The sequence below is a fragment of the Parus major genome, chromosome 2 (genome assembly GCF_001522545.3).
Source record: "Parus major isolate Abel chromosome 2, Parus_major1.1, whole genome shotgun sequence".
Taxonomy (NCBI): domain Eukaryota; kingdom Metazoa; phylum Chordata; class Aves; order Passeriformes; family Paridae; genus Parus; species Parus major.
Genome location: NC_031769.1, coordinates 49,216,145 through 49,236,627, shown reverse-complemented (window position 1 = coordinate 49,236,627; position 20,483 = coordinate 49,216,145). Strand labels below are relative to the sequence as shown.

Sequence of the window (20,483 nt, the reverse complement as noted above, 5' to 3'; positions counted from 1 at the left end):
CACAGCCATGTCTTGGGGATCCCCACATTTACCTTGAGTTGCAAAACAGCTGAAAAGGCTTGTCTGGTGGCTTGATTGATTTGTGTTTGTGCTTCCATGACAGCAGCATGTGCTGTATCTGTTTAATTGGTTTAAATCAAACGCTAAGCGAGTTTAAAAGAACAGAGCTGTGGCCTTCATTACAGAATTATAGATGAGGTTACAAAGAAGAAAGTAAAATTGTAATGTCATATTTCAGACAATACAAAAAAAATAATTCTTAGACTCTTAGACTTAGGTATTTTCATAAATTAAAACCTTATTATTTATAGTATTCTTTCTAAATAAAATCCCTTTCCCACCTTCTGTCTGATATTCCTGCTGTTGTACTTCTGCTCTGTGGTTTAAGTTCCAGCCCCAGTTTTCTCCATCTACAGCTTGTCAGACAAAAGTGGGAGGAAAATGCCAGTAGGATCAATACATTCAAACCGCTTGAGGAAAGAATTGTGACAATGTACCAAAGAAATTTTGAGGCATAGTGACAGATAAAATTTCCTAGCAAACTGTAATAATGTGTATAAAGTGGATTTTTATACAATATTTCCTTAGAGAGCCTGTTTCTTTCAAAAGATATCATTTTATGATAAAAATCATTATTTATGTTTAGCAAAACATTTCTATTGTCCTCTTAATAAAAAGTCATTTCCCCCTGAAAGTGCTTTGAGATGAATGTGTACTAGAGTGCAAAAACATGATTTTATCTTTATAGGAATTTCTCATGAATAGTCTTTGAAAATGTCTCTCTCAAGGTGCAGATTCTCCCGTTCTGTCTGCACTGTTTGTATTTATCCTCTCACCAATAATATCTGCAGCCAAGGCTTTCTGCAAAGTCAAATTGTAGCATTTTGAATTAAATGTAAAATCCTTAGTGATGGACCTCTTCAGCAGGCTGGATGTAGCTCTAAATAAAAATTGATTCATTTTGTTTCAATAAGAAGGTGATGAAGGCTCCATCTGAACCCAGCTGCCTATCTGGCCCTGCTGTCACACTCAGAAGCAGCAGCCCTCCTTGCAAGCGTGCTGTGGTAAAGGTGTGAAACCTTTGCCATAGGGCTGGACCCTACTGGATAAACCCAAAAACAATACCAGTCCTAAAATCTCTGAAATGTCCAACTGGTCACATACTACTGAAAACTACTTCTCTGTAAATGCAAACCAGCACTTCAGTTCTGCATTCTTATAGTTAAGGATTTAACCCACAGTGTCCCAGCACTGTAGTAAGTCTATGCCAAATTGCATTTAATAATTTCAAGTTTGCAAGATAATTTAAAAATATTTAAATACAATACTGCAAAATATATAGCTGTTTCATATATAAGTTCCTACTCTTATTTACTTTATTGCAATATTCATTATAATAATATACTGTACTGGTCTCATTTGGTGAAGTGGCTGGGACACCTTTCTCTCTGAAGAGATTTGTCTCCAGTAGCACTTGAATTTCATAGCTCTCATGCTCATAACAATTTTACTTCTCATGTGTTCTTCATATTTTAGGCTAACAATTTTGGTAATACTCCAGGAGTGTAAAGCAAGGGTTCTAAAATACTTATTTAAGTTACAAAGACATGCAAGCATTTCTACAAGGTTATTCAGGGCAGCTAAATTAGCTCCTGAACAGAGATTTTGTTAATATATTCCTGGCTTTTTGTCTGAGTCCCACTTATTTCATGTAAGTTTATTCAGCAAGTGAAGTAAAATCTTTTTTTAGTGTCTGCCAGCAGCTAGCATATCTGTAGATCCCAGGAAAAGAAAACAGAGATGTCCAGGTACATCTGCAAGTGGAAAAGCACCTACAAAGTTCCTCCAGACCCTGTATTAACAGATTATTGACAAAGCACTCATGAATCTAGACCATAAGCAACCCTAATATTGAGAGAGCACTTTGCAAAGTGAGAAAGAGACCTGAGACCATGAACAAAAATAAAATTCAAGACCTTTTTTATCTGTGCTGCTTTAGCATGAGGTATGTTTTCAGAGAACAGCCTTGCAAATAATGAGCAGATATTTCTTGCCCAAGAAGGTTTATGATATGGCAATTATTGACATTTCTATAGAAATCATTAATAACATTCAGTGTGGAAATTACTGGTTTGTATAAGTAGGGTAAATAGTAATACATGTTGAAAACTAGCTGATCTAGCCTAACCAGTTAATTCACAAACCCATACCTGCTTCATGAATGCCTATTTCTTCCCATTTTCACAGCTCAAATGTGTATTTACACATATACACACTCAAAATGTCAATTACAACTTTCCTCCTGGGATGCATTGAAGTAAATGGAAAGTGGCTCCTTATTCCAAATACCCTGAATCTTTGAGAGAGGCAGAATTAAATGGAGGGTATGTAATAGTACTGTGGAAAGCAATAGTATGCACATATTTATACCTAAAAGCATCTCTTAATTCAGAAGTTTAACTTAAATTTTAATAGAAAATAATAATTACTCAAATAATAAAACTTCCTACATGGGTTTGGGCCAGTGGTGTAATATATCATTGTAGCTGATCATCATCTGAAGCTTCAGCTATTCTCATTCGTATTCATCCTATGCTAACCAGACAAATAATAACATTATCACCTATGTCAGTAATCAAACAGTTCAAAACCAATATCTGGGACTTTTGACTGGAATGGAAAGTACTTTATTATTGTGTTTATTTGCTGGAATACTAAGGACTCAGTTTTGATGACATCATTAGTGATGATCTAATAAATTTCTGAAACTAGATACATAAGAATTCTGATGAAACTAGAATGAGCTGTTTCAGTCTCTCATTGGCTTACTCTATCACCTATATCAACATCATAGAATCATTGTAGCATGGCCTGGGTGGGAAAAGACCTTAAAGATTGTCTAGTTCCAGCATCCCTGCTGTGGTCAGGGACACCTTCCACTAGACAAGGTTGCTCAGAACTCCATTCAGCCTGGCCTTGAACAATTCCAGGGATGGGGCATCCACAACTTCTCTGGGTAACCTTTTCCAGTCCCTCACCACCCTTATAGTAAAGAATTTCTTTCTAATATCTAATCTAAACCTACTGGCTATCAGTTTGAAGCCATTCCTCCTTTTCCTGTTATTACTGCTTGCCCTTTTAAGTCCCTCTCCATCCATCCTGTACCTCCCTTTAGGTACTAGAAGGCAGCAATTAGGTCACCCCAAAGCCTTCTCTTATGAATCTTATGATCTTATTATTAAGAGGATATTACCTGCTCTTATATTTATATCTTATATCTTATATCTTATATCTTATATTTTATGACCTTTTTTTTGCATTGTAATTCTACCTTGCACTGAATTTGACTGTCATTCTAACTAAACTACAGTAATAGTTCTTGGATGTTATTAATTATTATATTTCTCCAGTGGGAATGTACATGGGGACCATTAGGTGCATACGCTAATTGTGTCTGTATTGATTAGTTTCATTTACTGGATTTTTCCTGTGATTTAAATTAATAGACTTATAATAGACATGGCTACATTTTCAGCAGGGGGTGTGTAGCTGTGTAGAATAATTTTGAAGACAGGTAAGTCACACATGAAGCAGTATATGAAAGCAAAACATGTGCCTAAGGTGAAGCAGACACCAAATTAGTGTTGTAATAATTTGTTTTAAATTTGGTGTTTCCTCTGATCTCCCATGAGTTCAGTGTTACTATAATAAATATGTAATAACAACATTTGAGTGTGACTGAATTTGATAAATTAAGAGCTTGAAATTAGATTTACCATTAACATGCCCTGTTTTCTGAAACCTGAAATGGAGGTAGCAAGAATCAAGGTGCTTGGGGTTCTTTCTTCAGCACAAACAGCATTGTAGCATACACGGACTTTAAAATCTTCGACTTTTCAGGAGAGCACTGGAACATGTCTCTTCTGTCTATCCTCTGCAGGGAATTACTGGAACGCAGCTTCTTTCGTCACTTCATCATCTTACCTCCACTTCTCCACCTTCCAAGGGGAAACCAGCGCAGACATCTCTTTCTACTTCAAAACATCGGCCTCGGATGGGGTGTTTCTTGAGAATCTGGGGAACACTGACTTCATCAAACTGGAGCTGAAATGTAAGTGTAGGCTTCCTATCCCTACTCTCAGCAGTTGAAGGATCATGTAGAATAGTAGGTTTCAAAAAATGTGTACCATTTAGTAAAATGTGTAAGCTCTCTAAATTCTGGAAAAACTCACAAATCAAGCTGCTTGACATGTTTTCAAGTTGCCTTTTGTGAAAGGAGTGCTTGAAGTATATTTGAATTGTTTATTGAGGGGAAAATACAAAGAAGAATAAAACTGGTAACATCAATTACAAAAATGACACTGACCTGAAAAGGGTTTTCAAAATTACGTGTCAGAATTATTTCTTAAAAATTTATGTCTTCAGCTCTGTGTGCTTTTCTATTTTGTTTCATGGTTGCTTTGGAAACAGGGGAAAGAAGGGAAAAAGAGACACCATCCTAATCAGCAGTGCAAGGAGCCAAAGAGCTGAAAACTTGCATATGATACTTAAAAGCCATAAAAAATCTCATAAAAATAAGTCTTTATCAGCATTATCTGTTAATAAAATCGCTGATCTGGAAAAGAGGGTATAATGACACTAAGAGGCAAGTCAATTTTATTATTCAAACCATTTTTAATAGCCCAGGGGCAAACTTTCCAAGGAAGGTTCTGAAATCCTCAGCCGGGCCTGAATTCTGCTTTGTGACATTGAATCAGTTGAACTAGGGGGAAACATCTTTCATGTCTTTGTTGTCCCCTGACCCTGCCATAAACAGGAGCAGGGAGAAGCCCTCTGTGCTATGTGTGGTTGTCATTACAGCCTCTAGCAGCACATTACAGCTTCCCTGCTCTCCAGCCCTGGGACAGTGGGAAAAGCTACCTTTTGCTGCTGGAGCTACTCATGGATGCCAAGGACCCAGACCTAAATGTTGATGCACAAAAGTCAGCGAGTCATTAATGATGAAAGAAAAGCAGCTGGCTTGTGGACCTTAAATAATCTATATTTTTATGCAGATTCAATGTGATTTACATGCACAGATCTAATTTTAAAGCAAAGAGCCGTTTTCAACGCTTCCCAAAGTTTAAACACACAAATCAGAATGTAGAAATTTAGAATGCACTAAGAGGCTCCTTTAAAATGCATTTAAATTTTTCCCTCCAGGTAAGAATAAAATGCCAAGTTCCATTTGGTGACTTTTTCTTTCTTTCTTTCTACAATGAATTTAGTTCACTTTACTTAATCCAATTTCTCTAATCTGCAACTTGTGTGAATCAAAATAGCTCCAAAGTAGCTGCTACTGAGTTTCAGAGAATAGTCTTATTTTCTTTAACAAGGGGCAATGAATTTTTATAATAAAGTGGCAGCTATATCTAATTTCCCTTTGACTTTAAGTAGGACTTAGAGTCAGCTGAGGTGGGCACCTTCAGAGCTTCTTGCGCTTCTACTTTATGGAAGGTGTTCTCAGCCACAGCAATCAGACCAACCACGCTGTTGTTCACTTACCTAAAAAGTGACACTATCAGTGTATAAAGGTGACTTGACAGCAACTAAAATTCTTTTGAGCTTAGCTCAGGGTACATAATAATCATGCTGCAGTAGCTCACTGAATAGATGTACCAGTTCAAGAAAATGGCAGAGTGCTCAGAGTATCCTTTAAACAGGAATTTAATTTTAAATCTATGCTTGAGATCCACTGGCATATGCAAAAATTTAACCTCTGCCTTATGTCCCTGCATTTAAACTTTAGATTATAAATTCTTGATGGAAGAAGTTGAAATATAATCTTTAAGAAAATATGTAAAACAAGCGTAAGAACTGCACAGACTGTATTTGCTAAAAAGAACAAAGCAGTTCATTGATATAATTGCATTCACTCTACACTTTTTCTCTGGAAACTATTTTTTGAAATTTTCAGAGCCCCAGGAAAAGGCCTTTCTGTGACTTAAGTGCTCTATAGGTCACAAATGAAAAAGTGCTGAATCTTGTGAGTTCAGTAATAAAGAGAAACTCACCGTCTCCTAAATTACATATTTATTAATTTTATTTTTTTTACATATTTTTAGGTTTGTTTTGTTCTAGCCTGCATTTATGGTTATCTGGAATTTATTTAAATTAAGAGTAAAGTTTCAGGATTTCAGAACAACCTTACACAACTCTACAGACAGCTCTGCTGCTTCTTAAGCCTGTTTCCTTTTTATAGAAGTCCTGTAAAATTAATATGTGAATTTGTTCCTTAATAGGAACATAAATTTAGGTTGGTAAGGTAATTACAGAATTATCCCCAAACTCTGAAGAAGCTTTTCTTTGGCAAGATACTTTTTAGCTACCCATCACATTCTCTAATAGAATACCTATTTTGTATAAAAGTTTTTTCAATAATAACCATCACCACATATTTACTGAAAGCTGTTGTCCTTCACCCAGTGGATTGTTTTTGTCTGTTCATTGCCTTCTCATACAGGTACTCACTGGAGGAGCCTGATTTCCTACAAAGCCTGTTCTCAATTTCTTTAATTTTTACCAGTCCAAAAGGAAAATGTGAAAATCAGTATCCTGCGTGTACAAATTCTATTTTCGTTTTTCTCTTATATGTAAAATACCTCTGTGTACCCGTGATACATGATCAATGATGTATAAGCTTAGCCCTATAGACCAGAAACCAAAAAGTTCTACAGTATCCAGTATTTTAATCAGCTTGCTTCACTTGGTGAATGCATTAGGGAAAAAAATCATTCGGTCTATTAAAATTCTTAGCTTTAAGTCTTTGGAAAGGAGTTTGCATGTTTTATTCTGAGCACAAAAATTGTTACTAGGAACACTCATTAAATTATTTTACTTCATGCTGTCTTTGAGTCTAATAAATCTAAAGTCTTACATTGTCTTAGGGTCTAATAATTGCACAGATTTTCTAGCTGTCCACATTCATATGAAAAAGAGGTGACATTTGCAGTATCTTGAAGAGAAACTTCATGTGCCTTTAGCAAAACCTCAGATTGCCGTCTCTGAGGAGGGAGGGATAGAGGAAGGAAGGGAAGACCATGTTTCTTTGATTTCAGAAACAGCTTTTCCAAACAGCTGATAAGGAAGGCTGTCAAGAAAAAAACAGGGATAAAATGCTGCTATGAAGTGGCTGAAGACTTTAGCTATTCCATTTATCAAGCAACTCCTCTGGCAGGCTTGTACTTGTCACGATGCATGGAACAGTTGACAAAGATTTAGCCTCAATTTTAGCCTGAAGCCTCAATTTTACATACACCAGTAAATCTACAGAACACCATAATTTTTATAGCTGGCTGGTCAGCTGACAATGGCTAGGATTGCTTAGAAAGGTGGTAGTTGAATAAGGTATTCATTTTTCTGTAAAGCAGGGCTTCCATCTCTTGTCAAAATTCCCAGATGATTTTAAAATTAAAACTGGTTTTTAGAGTGAGAAAGAGAGGATGCATTCTCTTTCACAGCTTTCCTATATGATTATGAAATATGGACTGAAGATTTTAGAGTTATGACTATGAAAATGTAGCTATTTCATATTTGAGATGCTTGTCAAATAGATCACCTTTGAATTTTCTGTTCAAGAGATAGCCCAAATTTTGGAAAAGATGTATTCCTGAAAGCAAATTGAAGGGAGCATATCTGTGGTAATTTGGTAAGAAGCATCTACCATCACTGTTTCCAGAAAACTATCTCAATGACACTGCCATATAATTTTAATGAAGAAGACATTCTACTCACTTCTGTAGCTCCTCTCATCCCAGCACTTCCTAGCAATCCACAGACACTAATGAATTGTGTCTCACTGTTACTATTCTGAAGTAAGTAAACAGCAAGTCACCTTTGCAACAGAAAAAAAAAAAGTAAAGAAGCCTAGAGATAAAGGTCAGCTTGTGTTTGATCCTGGCATTAACATGTTAGAGAGGAAAGATCTTTCTTATTATTTTTTGTAAAAAGCTGGAAACATTTATAACCACTGCATTCAGGGATGTCACTTGGCTGATAACCCCTAAAAGTGCCCTAAAAGTCTCCCCAAGGAGTGATCAGTTCAACTTGGCAGCTGTGAAAGGGATCATTTGGAACAGCTTGCTAATGAGAGCAGTGGCATGGCTTCAGGATGGGTGTACTTGCTCTGTGAGCAGGGATTACTCACACTGCTCTAATACCTGACATTTGCACATGGAAAGTCCCGTGCTGCCTCTGGTGCTCAGCTGTTTCTACACTACTTAGTTGAAACGTAAGTAACTCCTCTAAAACCAGACAAGAAGCAGTGGCAGACTAGGGACCGTGATTCCCATGGCTGCTTGGTTCTGCCCAGGCATAGTTCATTCCTCCTGACTAAATGCTCTAACACAGGAATGATTAATATATTTTCTTGCAAATTTTGATAACTCAATCACGTCTTTCTCCAGAGGCATCCTAAAACACAATTCTACCATATCAATGAGTTTTCCACGGTGCTCAAAGTCCCATATGTTAAAGCTTATATTTTCCAACACTTGGTTTTTCACCTCATAGGGAAACTGATGTGACCTTCATTGTTTCTTTTAATTGAGTTGCTATTTTGTTTTTCGAGCAGAAGGTCACTTTTCTATAAAACACCCCTCCAGAAAAGCATGTTGCATTACCCACATGTCAAAGAATGCATAGGACACTGAGGAACATCTCTACATCCCAGAGGCCCACAAGAAGTTATTAAATTAAATGGAAAAACATTACATTTCTTCAGGGAAATTTATGACCCAAATGTTTTTACAACAGTACTTGCAAACTCTCATCTTATTCAGGACACCATTAAATTTTCAAACAAACAAAAAGAAAACCTGGTCTGAAAAGCTGCAACCACCAGACAAGATTCTGTTTCAGATGAGGCAGGTGATGCAGAAATGCCTGATACTCAAACAAACCAATTTATGACTCATCTGAGAAGAACAGTTCTACCTCTACCTGTTCCAAGTTAGCAGATGGGGATAGGTGCCCAGTCTGGCATGTGGGAGCCAGCCAAACGCAGCAAATAAACAATCCAGCTGGGGAACAGCCTTAAACTGACCAGTGGAAAATCTTCATCAGTGCTTTACTTTGGTGTCCTTCAATGTCAATATGGCATTCATGACCCTTCAGCATACAGCACACCCCCTCAGCATTACCCCTCCCCTTTCAATGGTGATTGGATGCCTTTCTCATTGCCATAAATGCCACTTTAAAAGGCATTTTATGTGCAGTGTCTTATAAATCAGTTACAGCTCACACAAAGTTCAAGGTGGGAGCTAATTGGCATTCAAAGAGCATAGTCCTGACTTTGCTTTGCACTAAAAACATGCAACACATGGCAAACCATTGCTGGCACTACCACCCAGTAGCTCATCTCAGGTCTTTGTCCTTATTTCCAGTTTATTTCCTGTTACGTGCTGACATTGCAGAGGCGTTGTTACCTTCTTCATGTGTGCTAATCATTTTTATGCAGAAAGTAAATATTTACTATGCTGCACAAAATTGCCAGATGCTATAGGCATATGACAGAAACAAACCTTCTGGGTCCTTGAGTTTAGATCCTCACGGTCACAGACAACCAAAATGCATAACCTCTGTCTAACTCCCCAAATTTATGCAATTCTCTACTGAAAATAGTTTGAATCTTTGCCAGCTGGACAACTGTTTCAGATTCACATATTTGTTTTTTAGAAGTCTTCTAATTTCTAACAGTTTGATTTGCATCTTTTCTTTACAGCCATGCATTCTTGTTTCAGTATCGTTCTTTGGTTTAATTGTTTTCGCTTCCTAGCATTTACTCTCCACTTGTGTGCTTATGGTGCAATCATATCTTCTCCCAGCTTTTAATTGCTATGTTAAGCAAGATGAACTCACATAATCTCTTCTCATAAGATATTTTCTCCTGTTCTCTGATTATGCTAATAAGGTTCTCCCTACTCATTGCGTCTTGAATTCTTTCTTAAACTCAGGTAATCCAAACTGTCCACATTAATTCTGATAATGGTTTACCAGTGCCCTCTACAATGACATTAATTCTTGTGCTGCCCATTTGTCCTAGGAATTTTTGGCTGATTACACTGGGATACTGTTTGTGGTGTATTATTTTCTGACCTCTCCAACCTTGTGTTACTGGCAAAAAAAAAATAAAATAAAATAAATAGAGATATGCTGACTTCTTGTGCAAAGGTATTTATTATAATACCAAATATGACTTGACCCAAACCAAATTAGAGGTCCTCTAATTTTCTGGTGACCTATGCTTCACACATTTCATCAACAATCTCTGCAATTCTGTTTTCCATCTCTGCTCTTTTTGGAAAAAAAATCAATTATGCTAAATCTGTAACAATTCTCTTCTTCATAGAAAATCATAGGGGGGTTTTTTTAATCAAAGAAGGATATTCATTGTGTTAACTTTGGCCACTATATGCTTTCATATCATTTGTGTCTGCTTCACATTAGGCAATGATATCTATTTCACTTGCTGATTTTATGGCCAGTCTTATCTTGATAGACTACAGGGTAAAATCTTGTCTCTAAATCACTAAAGATATGGTGATTACATTAGTTTACATATTCATTGTAACTACCTATAATTTGAAGTAAAGAGTCATCAGAAAACTCTCATCATTTTATACCCTTATGCCAGCTGATGTGTACAAAAGCCAATCACAAACATCTCAGCTCCCCCATCTCCAGAACAGATCAGCTAGGAGAGCATCCAGACAGAAATTCCAGAAATTCCTCTGCAATTTCCACCTGGTGTTCTCCTCCTGGGACAAACCTCTTTGCTCATCAGAGGGAGCAGAAAGGAGAGGTTGGGAAGGATGCACACAAAGACCTGGCTCTTTTGTCACTGTCACTCTTACATTTAATCACCAACGTCCTGCCATAACTTGAAAAGCCACGAGTGAGGAAATCTGAGAGGATTTCCTTTGGAAAGGAAAAGAAAACAAGCTTCACTGTTTCCTGAGGCTATGTGGCATGGTTTCAATGGGTTTGTTGGCCTAAATTATTTAGATATTTTTGAGAATCATTCTTCTGAGTGGATAAACAGAATCTTGGTACGCTGAAAACTACTTTTTTTTTCCGTAAGTTGGGCTTTTTAGATAAAGTGTTAGCAATTATTCTGTTAGCCTATCGAGAGTCTAAATCAGTCTTTAGTGGTTTTACCAAGGCAATTCAGTTTTAAAGTAGAAAAAGATTTTCTGTGACTAGAAGATTAGATGTAATGAAAGCAGAGGTGTTTGTAATATTAATACAGTTGTATCCATGGTACTTAATATATTTATGCAGATGATTAATTCAAATTATGTCAACAGACTGATTCAAATAAATATAATTATTTTCTCCCTAGGTGTTTGTAGGTAGATGCTAAACGTTCATACAGAGTTTTGGTCACAGATTTTCCTAACACTTTGCAGCATTTCATTACAGTTTAAATGCTAGTTTAGAAAAATCAGTTTAAATCATGACGGAAATTAATTGTTAAATCATGTTCAATTTGGGTTCTGCTTTTCTATCTTGCCTTGATACAGTTGTTCTAAGGAAAACTAATATTTCTGCTCACAACTTTTCGTTTAGAAACTTTGAACACATGTAATTTCTTACATTCTAAAAGGAAAGGAAAACTTCATGTAAAATTTTGTTTAAAAGTTAATAAAACGATAATCTATTTTTTAAGAGCATGAAGGCAGTTACTATCACAAGGCTGCCATAACACTATCTTGAATAATTTAGACTTTTTATACCCTCTTGATCTAAATGTTTCGACTTTGTTTTTAAAATAGAGATTTTTGTCTCAAATTATGCACTGCAGACAGCTCTCTACTAGTATGAAATCTTAGAAAAAATGTTTTATAAATACATAAATCCTCTCACTCACCCTTTTATGTTTTCCACTGCTACAGCAGGAAACAGGAACAGGTCTCCTGCTGGCTTTACATTTTCCGAGACTCATGCATACTCAAGCAAGATAGTTCACAAAAGGTGGCTAAACCAGGCAGCTCCCTCACTCACGTACTGCATCAAGTTTTCTACCTCTAATTACCATGAAGTCTGAGAACATTTTTTTACCTCCAACAGGTCAGTTCTGTTTCCCACTCTTGTACCACTCCATGATACTTCTGATTTGTATTTCTAGGAGGTACTTTTTCCTGCTGCAGGATATAAAGCAAGCAATACCAAAGATATCTTCTTCCATCTTGGGAAATCTACCCTGGATTTTAGCAACCATAGATTATTACAAGTATATTTTCCAGAGCAGAAAATCTTTGACTCAAACTTTTGATAAAAGTTTGAGTTAGCTGGGACACAGTTAGCTGGGAATCTCACACCCCACCCCCTCACACACACCCCTTTCATATACAGAGTTACCACACTAAAAACAAAATTGAGTCATATTTCTGGATGGTCTTTTTTTATTGTGGCAATAAAGTGCATAGTGCAACAGAGTCCTTACCCTGATGGTGACCCTGGACAGCCAAAGAGAAATAAATAGCCATGAAAAATTGCTTATAAAAGCGGCTCTACAAATGACAAAAACCTTACACAGCCAGGCAGAAAAATCAATAAATTCATATCATCATGAGCCCCTGCTCTGATGCAAAAGTTTTTTAGTAGGTACCACCCAGGCACCTAAACACCTTTACAAGTCTCAGCCACGCTCCACAGCAGAACCTACAGCTAATAAACAAATTACAGAATAAGGAAAGCACCAGAGGAGAGGAAATAAAAGACACAGGGAATGTGCTTTCATAAAAGCACATCACAAAAGAGTGACAGTCTGGATATCTAGTTTTCAAACCTGCACCAGACTCTTATCACTTTTAGTATGATGCACAATTTACAATTTTGACTGATTTTTATTACATTCAAATGTGACATATTTGAGAGGGACATTAATATAGTTGTGTCTGTTTGTAAGCACTTAAACACATTGCTCAGCAGTTTCAGAACTTTGCCAAATTCATAACAATTTTTCATAGTAAAATAAGCCATTCTCTCCTCTCCAAAAACCTCTCTGATGCTTTACCATGCTCAGACAAAATCTGATTTCATGAACATTACCACCTGCTTTTTTTTTGTCTTTTATCCAAAACAACTAGCTATCAGTTACACAAAACCTTTTACATGCTGCATGGGAGAGCTCTGTTCTGATGTCTCTGCTTCCCCCTTGTTGTGCTGCTTTGTGTTGTATGGGAGCAATTCAGTTTCATGGTAAAGTGCTGCAGTTAAAAGGATATAATGAAGTATATTATAAGCCACTACAGACAGGAGAACACACATCTCCTCCCCTTTTCCACTCAGTGCACTGACTACAGTTCCCTTTGTGTGAATCATCTGTCACAAAAGAGACCAGGAGATATTGCTGCTGTATTTTTTTAAAGCATTAGTAACTCTCATGAGATGAATCAAGAGACCTTCAATGAGTCACCATTCTTGTCCCTTCCTTCTTTCCAGGCAGCTAAGTAGTTATTGGAAGAGAGCTGCATGGATGGGAGGTAACATCAATCTGCAATTGTATTTATTGCCTTAGAATTAAAGCAAGTGGGGTTTTTCTCAAGTTCTGCTCTAACTGTTTAATGTTTTACTTTAAAGTCATTTCACATGCCTTTTCTTTGGTTCCTTGGTTATGCAGGACTGATAATATTATTTTTTTGCTCATACTGCCCATGGCTGAAAATTGCTGCATCAACTAAAATACAACCATAAAAGTATGGAAGTTGTTTCCAAGTGCTTATCTACAAGACAGCTGCAGTGCAATTAGCATAACTGAAGTAATGAATAAATAATGATAATAAATAATTATCTTCTCAGGGCATATTTGGCCTTTGCATGGTCTTTTATGAGAAAACTTGGTACTTCCATTAACTCAGGTTTTTTTGTCCCCCAAAGCAATCTAATGTACTGTGTAGGAAGACTGGTATTTATGTTTGAGCAGTTCATTGGCAGTCAAGATTATTTAAAGTGAGATAAAATAACTTAGTTATTATCAAAATCAAATCCCTCCTAATCTTTGTCACTACACAGATGTTCACTTATGATGAAAAAGGTTTTGAGGTTTTGAGTTCCCATTCCCCTTCATTTTGAGCTCCAATATAGCTATGCCTTTCCAAAATATTGCAAGTTTTTTGTGTGAGAGCTTGTCTGCCAGTAGAAAGGGAACTGCTGTCTGTCTGCAAGGTGAGAGAAGCCACCTTGCAGAAGGTTAAAAAAACCCTGGGATTTTTTTAACTACCTTTCACCTGAAGAGTTTTTGGCCAATTCAGGTAGCCTGTGTGCAGTTCTTTTGAGTCAACTTGTATATGCTGAATACATAAGATTAAAACCCCAGGTGAGGATAATGAATTTGGAGGCTCAGCATAGATACAATAGGCAAAGGTTATTACAGTAGAGTCTGTTCCAACACAGGCCATGAAAGAACAAAAAACCAGCTAGTTATTCAGTCAGACAGGCAGTTACATGGAAATATGTTTGAACAGTCATAAAATTAAGTGATGAAAGAATTATTTTAACATATTTAATTCCCATTAATCCAAAGATGCTTTGTTTCTGTAAACTGAAACTAGAATTTAGGCTTATTACCTGTCCAGTTGTTGAAATTACTGTCCAGCAGTAAATCTTCCTAGAAAGAAGATATTAAAGTATCATGAAGGAAGAAGGACAATAATTCATTAAAGTTCATTCCTTTTATATATATAGCAAAATAATTCATTTGTATGCAGCCTTGTCTTACGATGTAACAACATAGTCATATGCATAAGAAAACAGCAGCTCTTGCTGAATCAGGTCAACATCTCTCAGTAGATCTGATTCCCTGTCCATTCTCAAAGAAATGTCACTGCAAGTTTGCAGCTACCAGATGTAAGTACTGCACACAGCAGAGGCTGAATCAAGTGCCTTCAGGCTGCAGAACAAACAGTGGAGAAAATGAGGATCAAAAATATGAGGATAGGCACTTTAGACGGTTCTCTTTCCTGCATTCAACAAACCTTTCCCTTTATTTTTCATTCTGATATGTTTTGGGGGGTTTTTTTGTTTGTTTGTGGTTTTGGGTTTTTTTTAGTGTGCAGGACACTTTGGAAATTTCAAGATAAAAACAAACTGAAAAGATCATAAGAAGCTCCAGACATTCTGAAGAGATATATATTCCTAATTAAATTAGACAGGAATTTAATAAAATCTGTTCACCATAAATTAGTTTCTTTAGTCTTTGGAAAAAAAAAACACCCTTGGATTACTATTTGTATCTTTTCTAAATATTATGTTATAATTTTGTCCAAAATTTTAACAGTTAAAGCCGTTTAGCTATAAATATTTTCATTTCTTTACCTTTCATTTATAAGTTAATTTCCCTTCTCCTTTCTATACATGTTTCTAGACTTCCTATGACTGAAGATAAAATGTGTCTAAAAATATTTCCTCCAGGCAGCAAGAATTTCACTGAGAGAAATCAGTAATTCTGTTACAGAATGTCTGAAATCACCAATATTTAAAACTAACTTTACAGTTATATCATCAAAATGTTAATGCCAATAGCAGTCACTGTACTTTTTTTTTTCAAAGAGAAATAGTATTTTACCAATACATATGGTAATCTCTCTTTGCACACAACTCAGGTCCCTGAACATAAGGGCAGGGACTGGGAGGAAAAGGTTTCTCTCATTGCAACTCAACTCAGCTTCAAGATCACCTGAGGAATGTGAGTAAACATAGAGCCATGGGATTAACAAGATGTATCCCATGGTCCTGAGAGAATTTGCTGCTGTAGTTGCCAAGCTATGCTCTGTGATATTTTAAATACCATGATACTCAAAGTCCCCAGTGACTGGAAAAAGGTAAAGAAGAGTACCTTAGGAACTACTGGTCAGCCTTAACTCTCTGCCTGGTAAGATCGTAGAACAAATCCTCCTGGAAGCTGTGTCAAGGCATGTGTATGACAGGAAGGTGATTAGAGACAGCCAACATGGCCTCACCGAGAGAAAATTGTGTCTGCCTAATCATCATGCAATTCTCTCAGGACTCTAGGAAAACATCTCCTTGGGTCCCATAGAGTTCACATTCAGGTTCCTTAGATGGTCATGAACCAGGTCTTTACTCGCAGTGGGAAGCACGTTGCTCCCCCAGTCCCCATCCTGCTGTCCATCCACTCGAGGTGTGGGAAGAGAGGCTGACACAAAGACTGAGGCAAAAGAGGTGTTGTGTACCTCAGTACCTTCTTCTCATCCATTGTAACCAGTGTCCCACCACTGTTTATCTGGGGTGGGTGCACCTTCTTTGACCTCCCTTTTCTGGCTAACATACCCATGGAAGCCCTTTCTGTTATTCCTTGCATCCCTTGTCAGCCTCAATTTTACCTTGGCCTTCCTCAGCTGTATTTCATCTCTGTACTCTTCCCAGGTTTCCTGTCCTTGTTTCCACTTTCTGTGCATTTGCTTGTTTCCCTTTCATTTGACCAGCAGTTCCCTACTCAGCTGTGCCCATCTCTCATTTTCCCTGCCTGATTTCTTGCTCCTGGGGATTGCCGGCTCTTGTGCTCTATGGAAGACTTCCTTGAAGATCTGCCAGCTCTGCTCTGCTTCCCTGTCCCTGAGGGCAGTCTCCCTGGGAATCCTATTAAATATCTACTTCTAGAGCTGGAAGACGTTGTTTGCTTTTCCTAAAGTTTCCCTAACTTTACTCCTCAGCTGTTCCATATATCTCAGGACTACAAACTCCTCCTGTGCATGATCCCTTGAGCCCAGGTTGTCGCCAATCTTGATGTCCCCGGTTCACTCGCTTACACTGGTGAATCACAGACCTAGATGGATTGTTCATTTCCTACAGAATCTCAGCTTGTTCTAAAGGTTCAGAGAGAGGCTGAGCCCTTCCTGTATCTTGTGGATGGATTTACACATGAGAAGTGGGTCTTATTAATGTTAAATCAAAGCAATAGCTTTACTCACTCTTTCTTCCTTCTTGGTACTTACATAAATGGCTGCATAGGATTGAAAAAGATGTAAAGTTCCATTATTTTTACTTATTTTACTTGTAACCCACTGGCAAATATAGAATGTGTCTAGTCTGTACAATGAGTCCTTATGTTAGATACCTGAGCTGTTTCTGAGAAAGATACAGCATGTCCACATAAATCAGCACTCAGCTATGCTGGGATTGATCCTCGGTGCAGTATAGCCTCTCATTAGAACTAATTACTGTTGGCACAGCATCATGCTGATGCAGTGTGCAGCTTCCAGAGCTGGTTCATTTGGCACTCATCTCAGGGATCACTGAAGTCTTGGGCATGGATGTGCACTGTCATTTGGTCAAATGAATGAAGCTTCTGCTCATTAGTTCAAATGGACTTTTCATTTGGGAATTAGATAAATGATGAAGCCATCCAGATGCTTAGTCCCATTATTGTAAATACAGTCATGATTTTTGACAACTACCTGATTATTAACAGTACACAGTAATTCCTGTATTGCAGTCAAGCAACTTGCATCAACAATTTTTCTCTGTTATGTTGCTTTGGTAGCTTTAATTTTAAGTTGTGTCCTTTGAGAAGTGGCCTCCTTAAAGCAGGTCCTGTGTTCCAATATGGCACTCCAGGGTAGCATCTGTAGCCCTTTACACCTATTTCTGGCAGCCAGGAGCAACCTACCAGTGTTGTTTCCATGTCAGCATTGGCATGGCCTCTCTCAGTCCTGTGCAAATGAGGGCACCAGGGAAGGTAATTTAGCGATGACTTTGTGAAACTATCTTTAAACTCAAATATGAGTATAAATGGGAAAGATGGACAAGATAGTTACTTTCAAATTCTAGGATGCCTTCTTTTCTATCCAGAGTCTATTAAAGGCAGTGGGAAGAATTTCAATAACTACGTATATCAGACCTGATCTTGACCATTTGATAGATTTCATATAAAGATACATAGACCACTGGCTCTAGAAATATCTCTCATATCTCTCCTTTGATTAAGTTTTCTTTCATTTTCAATTATATCACTGAATTCTGTCTACAGGTTCAGACAGTGAGCCCTTTGTCAGAGGTGTATCTACAAACAAACTGTCCAAGAAGTTTGGCAGTTGTTGCCTTACAGAGATACAATATTTTCAAGCTGTTGTTTTCTCAGAACAAATATCTGTCTGGCAGAATCATTTACAGTTTATAGCTTTTTGTTGTAAACTATTTTACAGCCAAGTGAGTGAACTCTGATTCTATACGTAACACAGCATTTATGTTCTAAGAATGGGATTTCAAAAGGATTCTAATGAAGTTAGATCCTCTTCCCTTTCATGTAAGTCAACTAAAACATCAGTCAGTCACATTTGAAGGATGTAAAAATACATCAGGAGAGGTAAGAGAAACAAAGTACAAGGGAGATCAAGAAACTATGTTTCAAAGAAAGGATAATGGGGGAGAAGGAGAGAAATAGAGATGGGTGTACATTATAGAGAGGATTGAGAGGAGGGTTGTTATCCCTTTCCTCTTTTTTTCACAGTTTATGAGTCTTGAGAACATCCACCTACTGCTTAGCATCTTGTGAGTACCTACCCATCCATTATCAATTCTTTCTTTGCTGACAGCCTCATCTCAGACTAGAGATCCTAGTCTGAAATTCATCCACTAACTTCAAACTAGAAAACAGGGGAGAAAAAAGATACTTGAAATACAAGGAGTTCAAAGAAAATGGGAGACCTAACTGGTCATAGATCTCGAATGCCAGAAATGTTTATCAGCTCATTTAACCTGACCTTCTGCATAGCAAAGGACACAGAAGTGTCTGTTTCCCCTGCAGCTGATCCTCAGAACACGGGTTTAACTAAAGCATATCTACCAGAAAGCCTTGAAAGGAAGGACACAAGAAACATGGAATCCTACAGACAATGTAATCACAGAATCATAGATTCACAGAATCATAGCATGCCAGGTCAGAGGGGGCCTTAAGGATCATGTGGTCCACCCTTCCTTAAAAAAAGCACAGTCTAGACAAAATGTCCTAGCACCATGTTCAGCTGAATCTTAAAAGTGTCCATTGTAGGGGAACCTACCACTTCCATGAAGACATTTTCCCAGTGGCTGGTTATTCTCATTGTGAAAAATTTGCCTCTTGTGTGTCCCCAGGACTAACTTGTACCCATTACCCTTCATCTTTTCCATGTGACTTCCTATTAAAAGGATGTCTCCTTTGTAGCCACCCTTTAAATACCATAATAATGGTGATAAGGTCTCCCTCAAGCCTTCTTTCTCAAAGCTAAACAAACACAGTTTTCTCAGGTTTTCCTCCATAGGCTTCCAGGTGCTTTGATCATCTTTGTGGTCCTTCTTATACTTGTCTATGCTGAACTTCACAGATTCTTGTCAGAACACTCTTCCAGCCCTATCCAGATCTTTCTGCACAGTGTTTTAGTTGTACTCCTTCATTTTTATGGGCAAATGCCTCATAGATTTAAGATCAGGAAATGGTGAGACCTGAATAGAGCTAAAAACAATACAGAACAGAGGGAGAAGGGCATTTTGTTTGCCAAAGTTGCTCTTCTGTGTTCTGAACAGATGGCTGACAACATCCTGAGACCTTAGAAAATTGAATCGATGAGAGAAACGTGTTCAGATTTAATTATATGTAATTGCACAAGGCACAGAAAGGGTAAAACTAAGCCACAAAACTCAGTGTATTGAGTGAATTTATGCAGCAGGAGTACATAAAAAAATTCACCCTTGTTCAATTTTATGAAATTTTCATCACAAAACCTTGTACTGACTGAATAAGTTAAAACCCACATTAATTATTTTTTTTTATTATTATTAATTAGGCAATTCAGATATTTGTTCAAAGTCTGATCATTATTCTCATTTCTTAGAAAAATTGGCTTGGGTTTTAATGGTATTTGGTAGACTAGAAAATAAAATTATTATTAGGAAAACTCACTTCATTACTCACTAAAACTCACTAAAAAGTGGCCAGTACAAACCTCTGGTCATTTTTTTGCAGCTCATTTCCTACACCTTTTTGAAAAAATTCTGTGCTGGGTCAGTCATTGTGAGTAAATACTCACATATGCACATGTATGTTAGATATTTTTTCAATCACCCTATTCAAATGACTGACAAAATAACACCACTGTCACATCAGTCAAAGATGTACTTGAGTCGAAGAGATTTTATTATGTAAGGACTGTATGTGTAGACACAGAGTGCAAAGTTTAGCCTATTTAGGGAAAAAAGCTAAATAATTGCCAATCTTCTATATCAGAAGTTACACTGAACTTCTGAACAAATTGGATGTTGTCCTGGCTCTGGCTGAGGTGGAGTTAGTATTCTCCTCAGCAGCCCATGTGGTGGTGTGTTTTGGATTTGTGCCTAGAACAGCACTGATACCACACCACTGTTTTGCCTATTGCTGAGCAGTGCTTGCACAGTGCCAAAGCTCTCTGTCTGTCCCTGGCAGGAGACTGAGGTTAGCAAAGGCATTGGAA

The 20,483-nt window shown here is 37.4% G+C and overlaps 1 protein-coding gene across 1 annotated transcript in view; it reads left to right on the top strand.

Moving 5' to 3' along the window:
• The window catches only part of CNTNAP2 (contactin associated protein 2), a 1,020,050-nt gene that overhangs the window by 903,263 nt on the left and 96,304 nt on the right, over positions 1-20,483 (top strand). Inside the window, exon 16 of the mRNA XM_015618213.3 lies at positions 3,941-4,111. Coding sequence (XP_015473699.1) covers positions 3,941-4,111 — 171 coding nt within the window. The remainder of the gene's footprint in view (positions 1-3,940; positions 4,112-20,483) is intronic.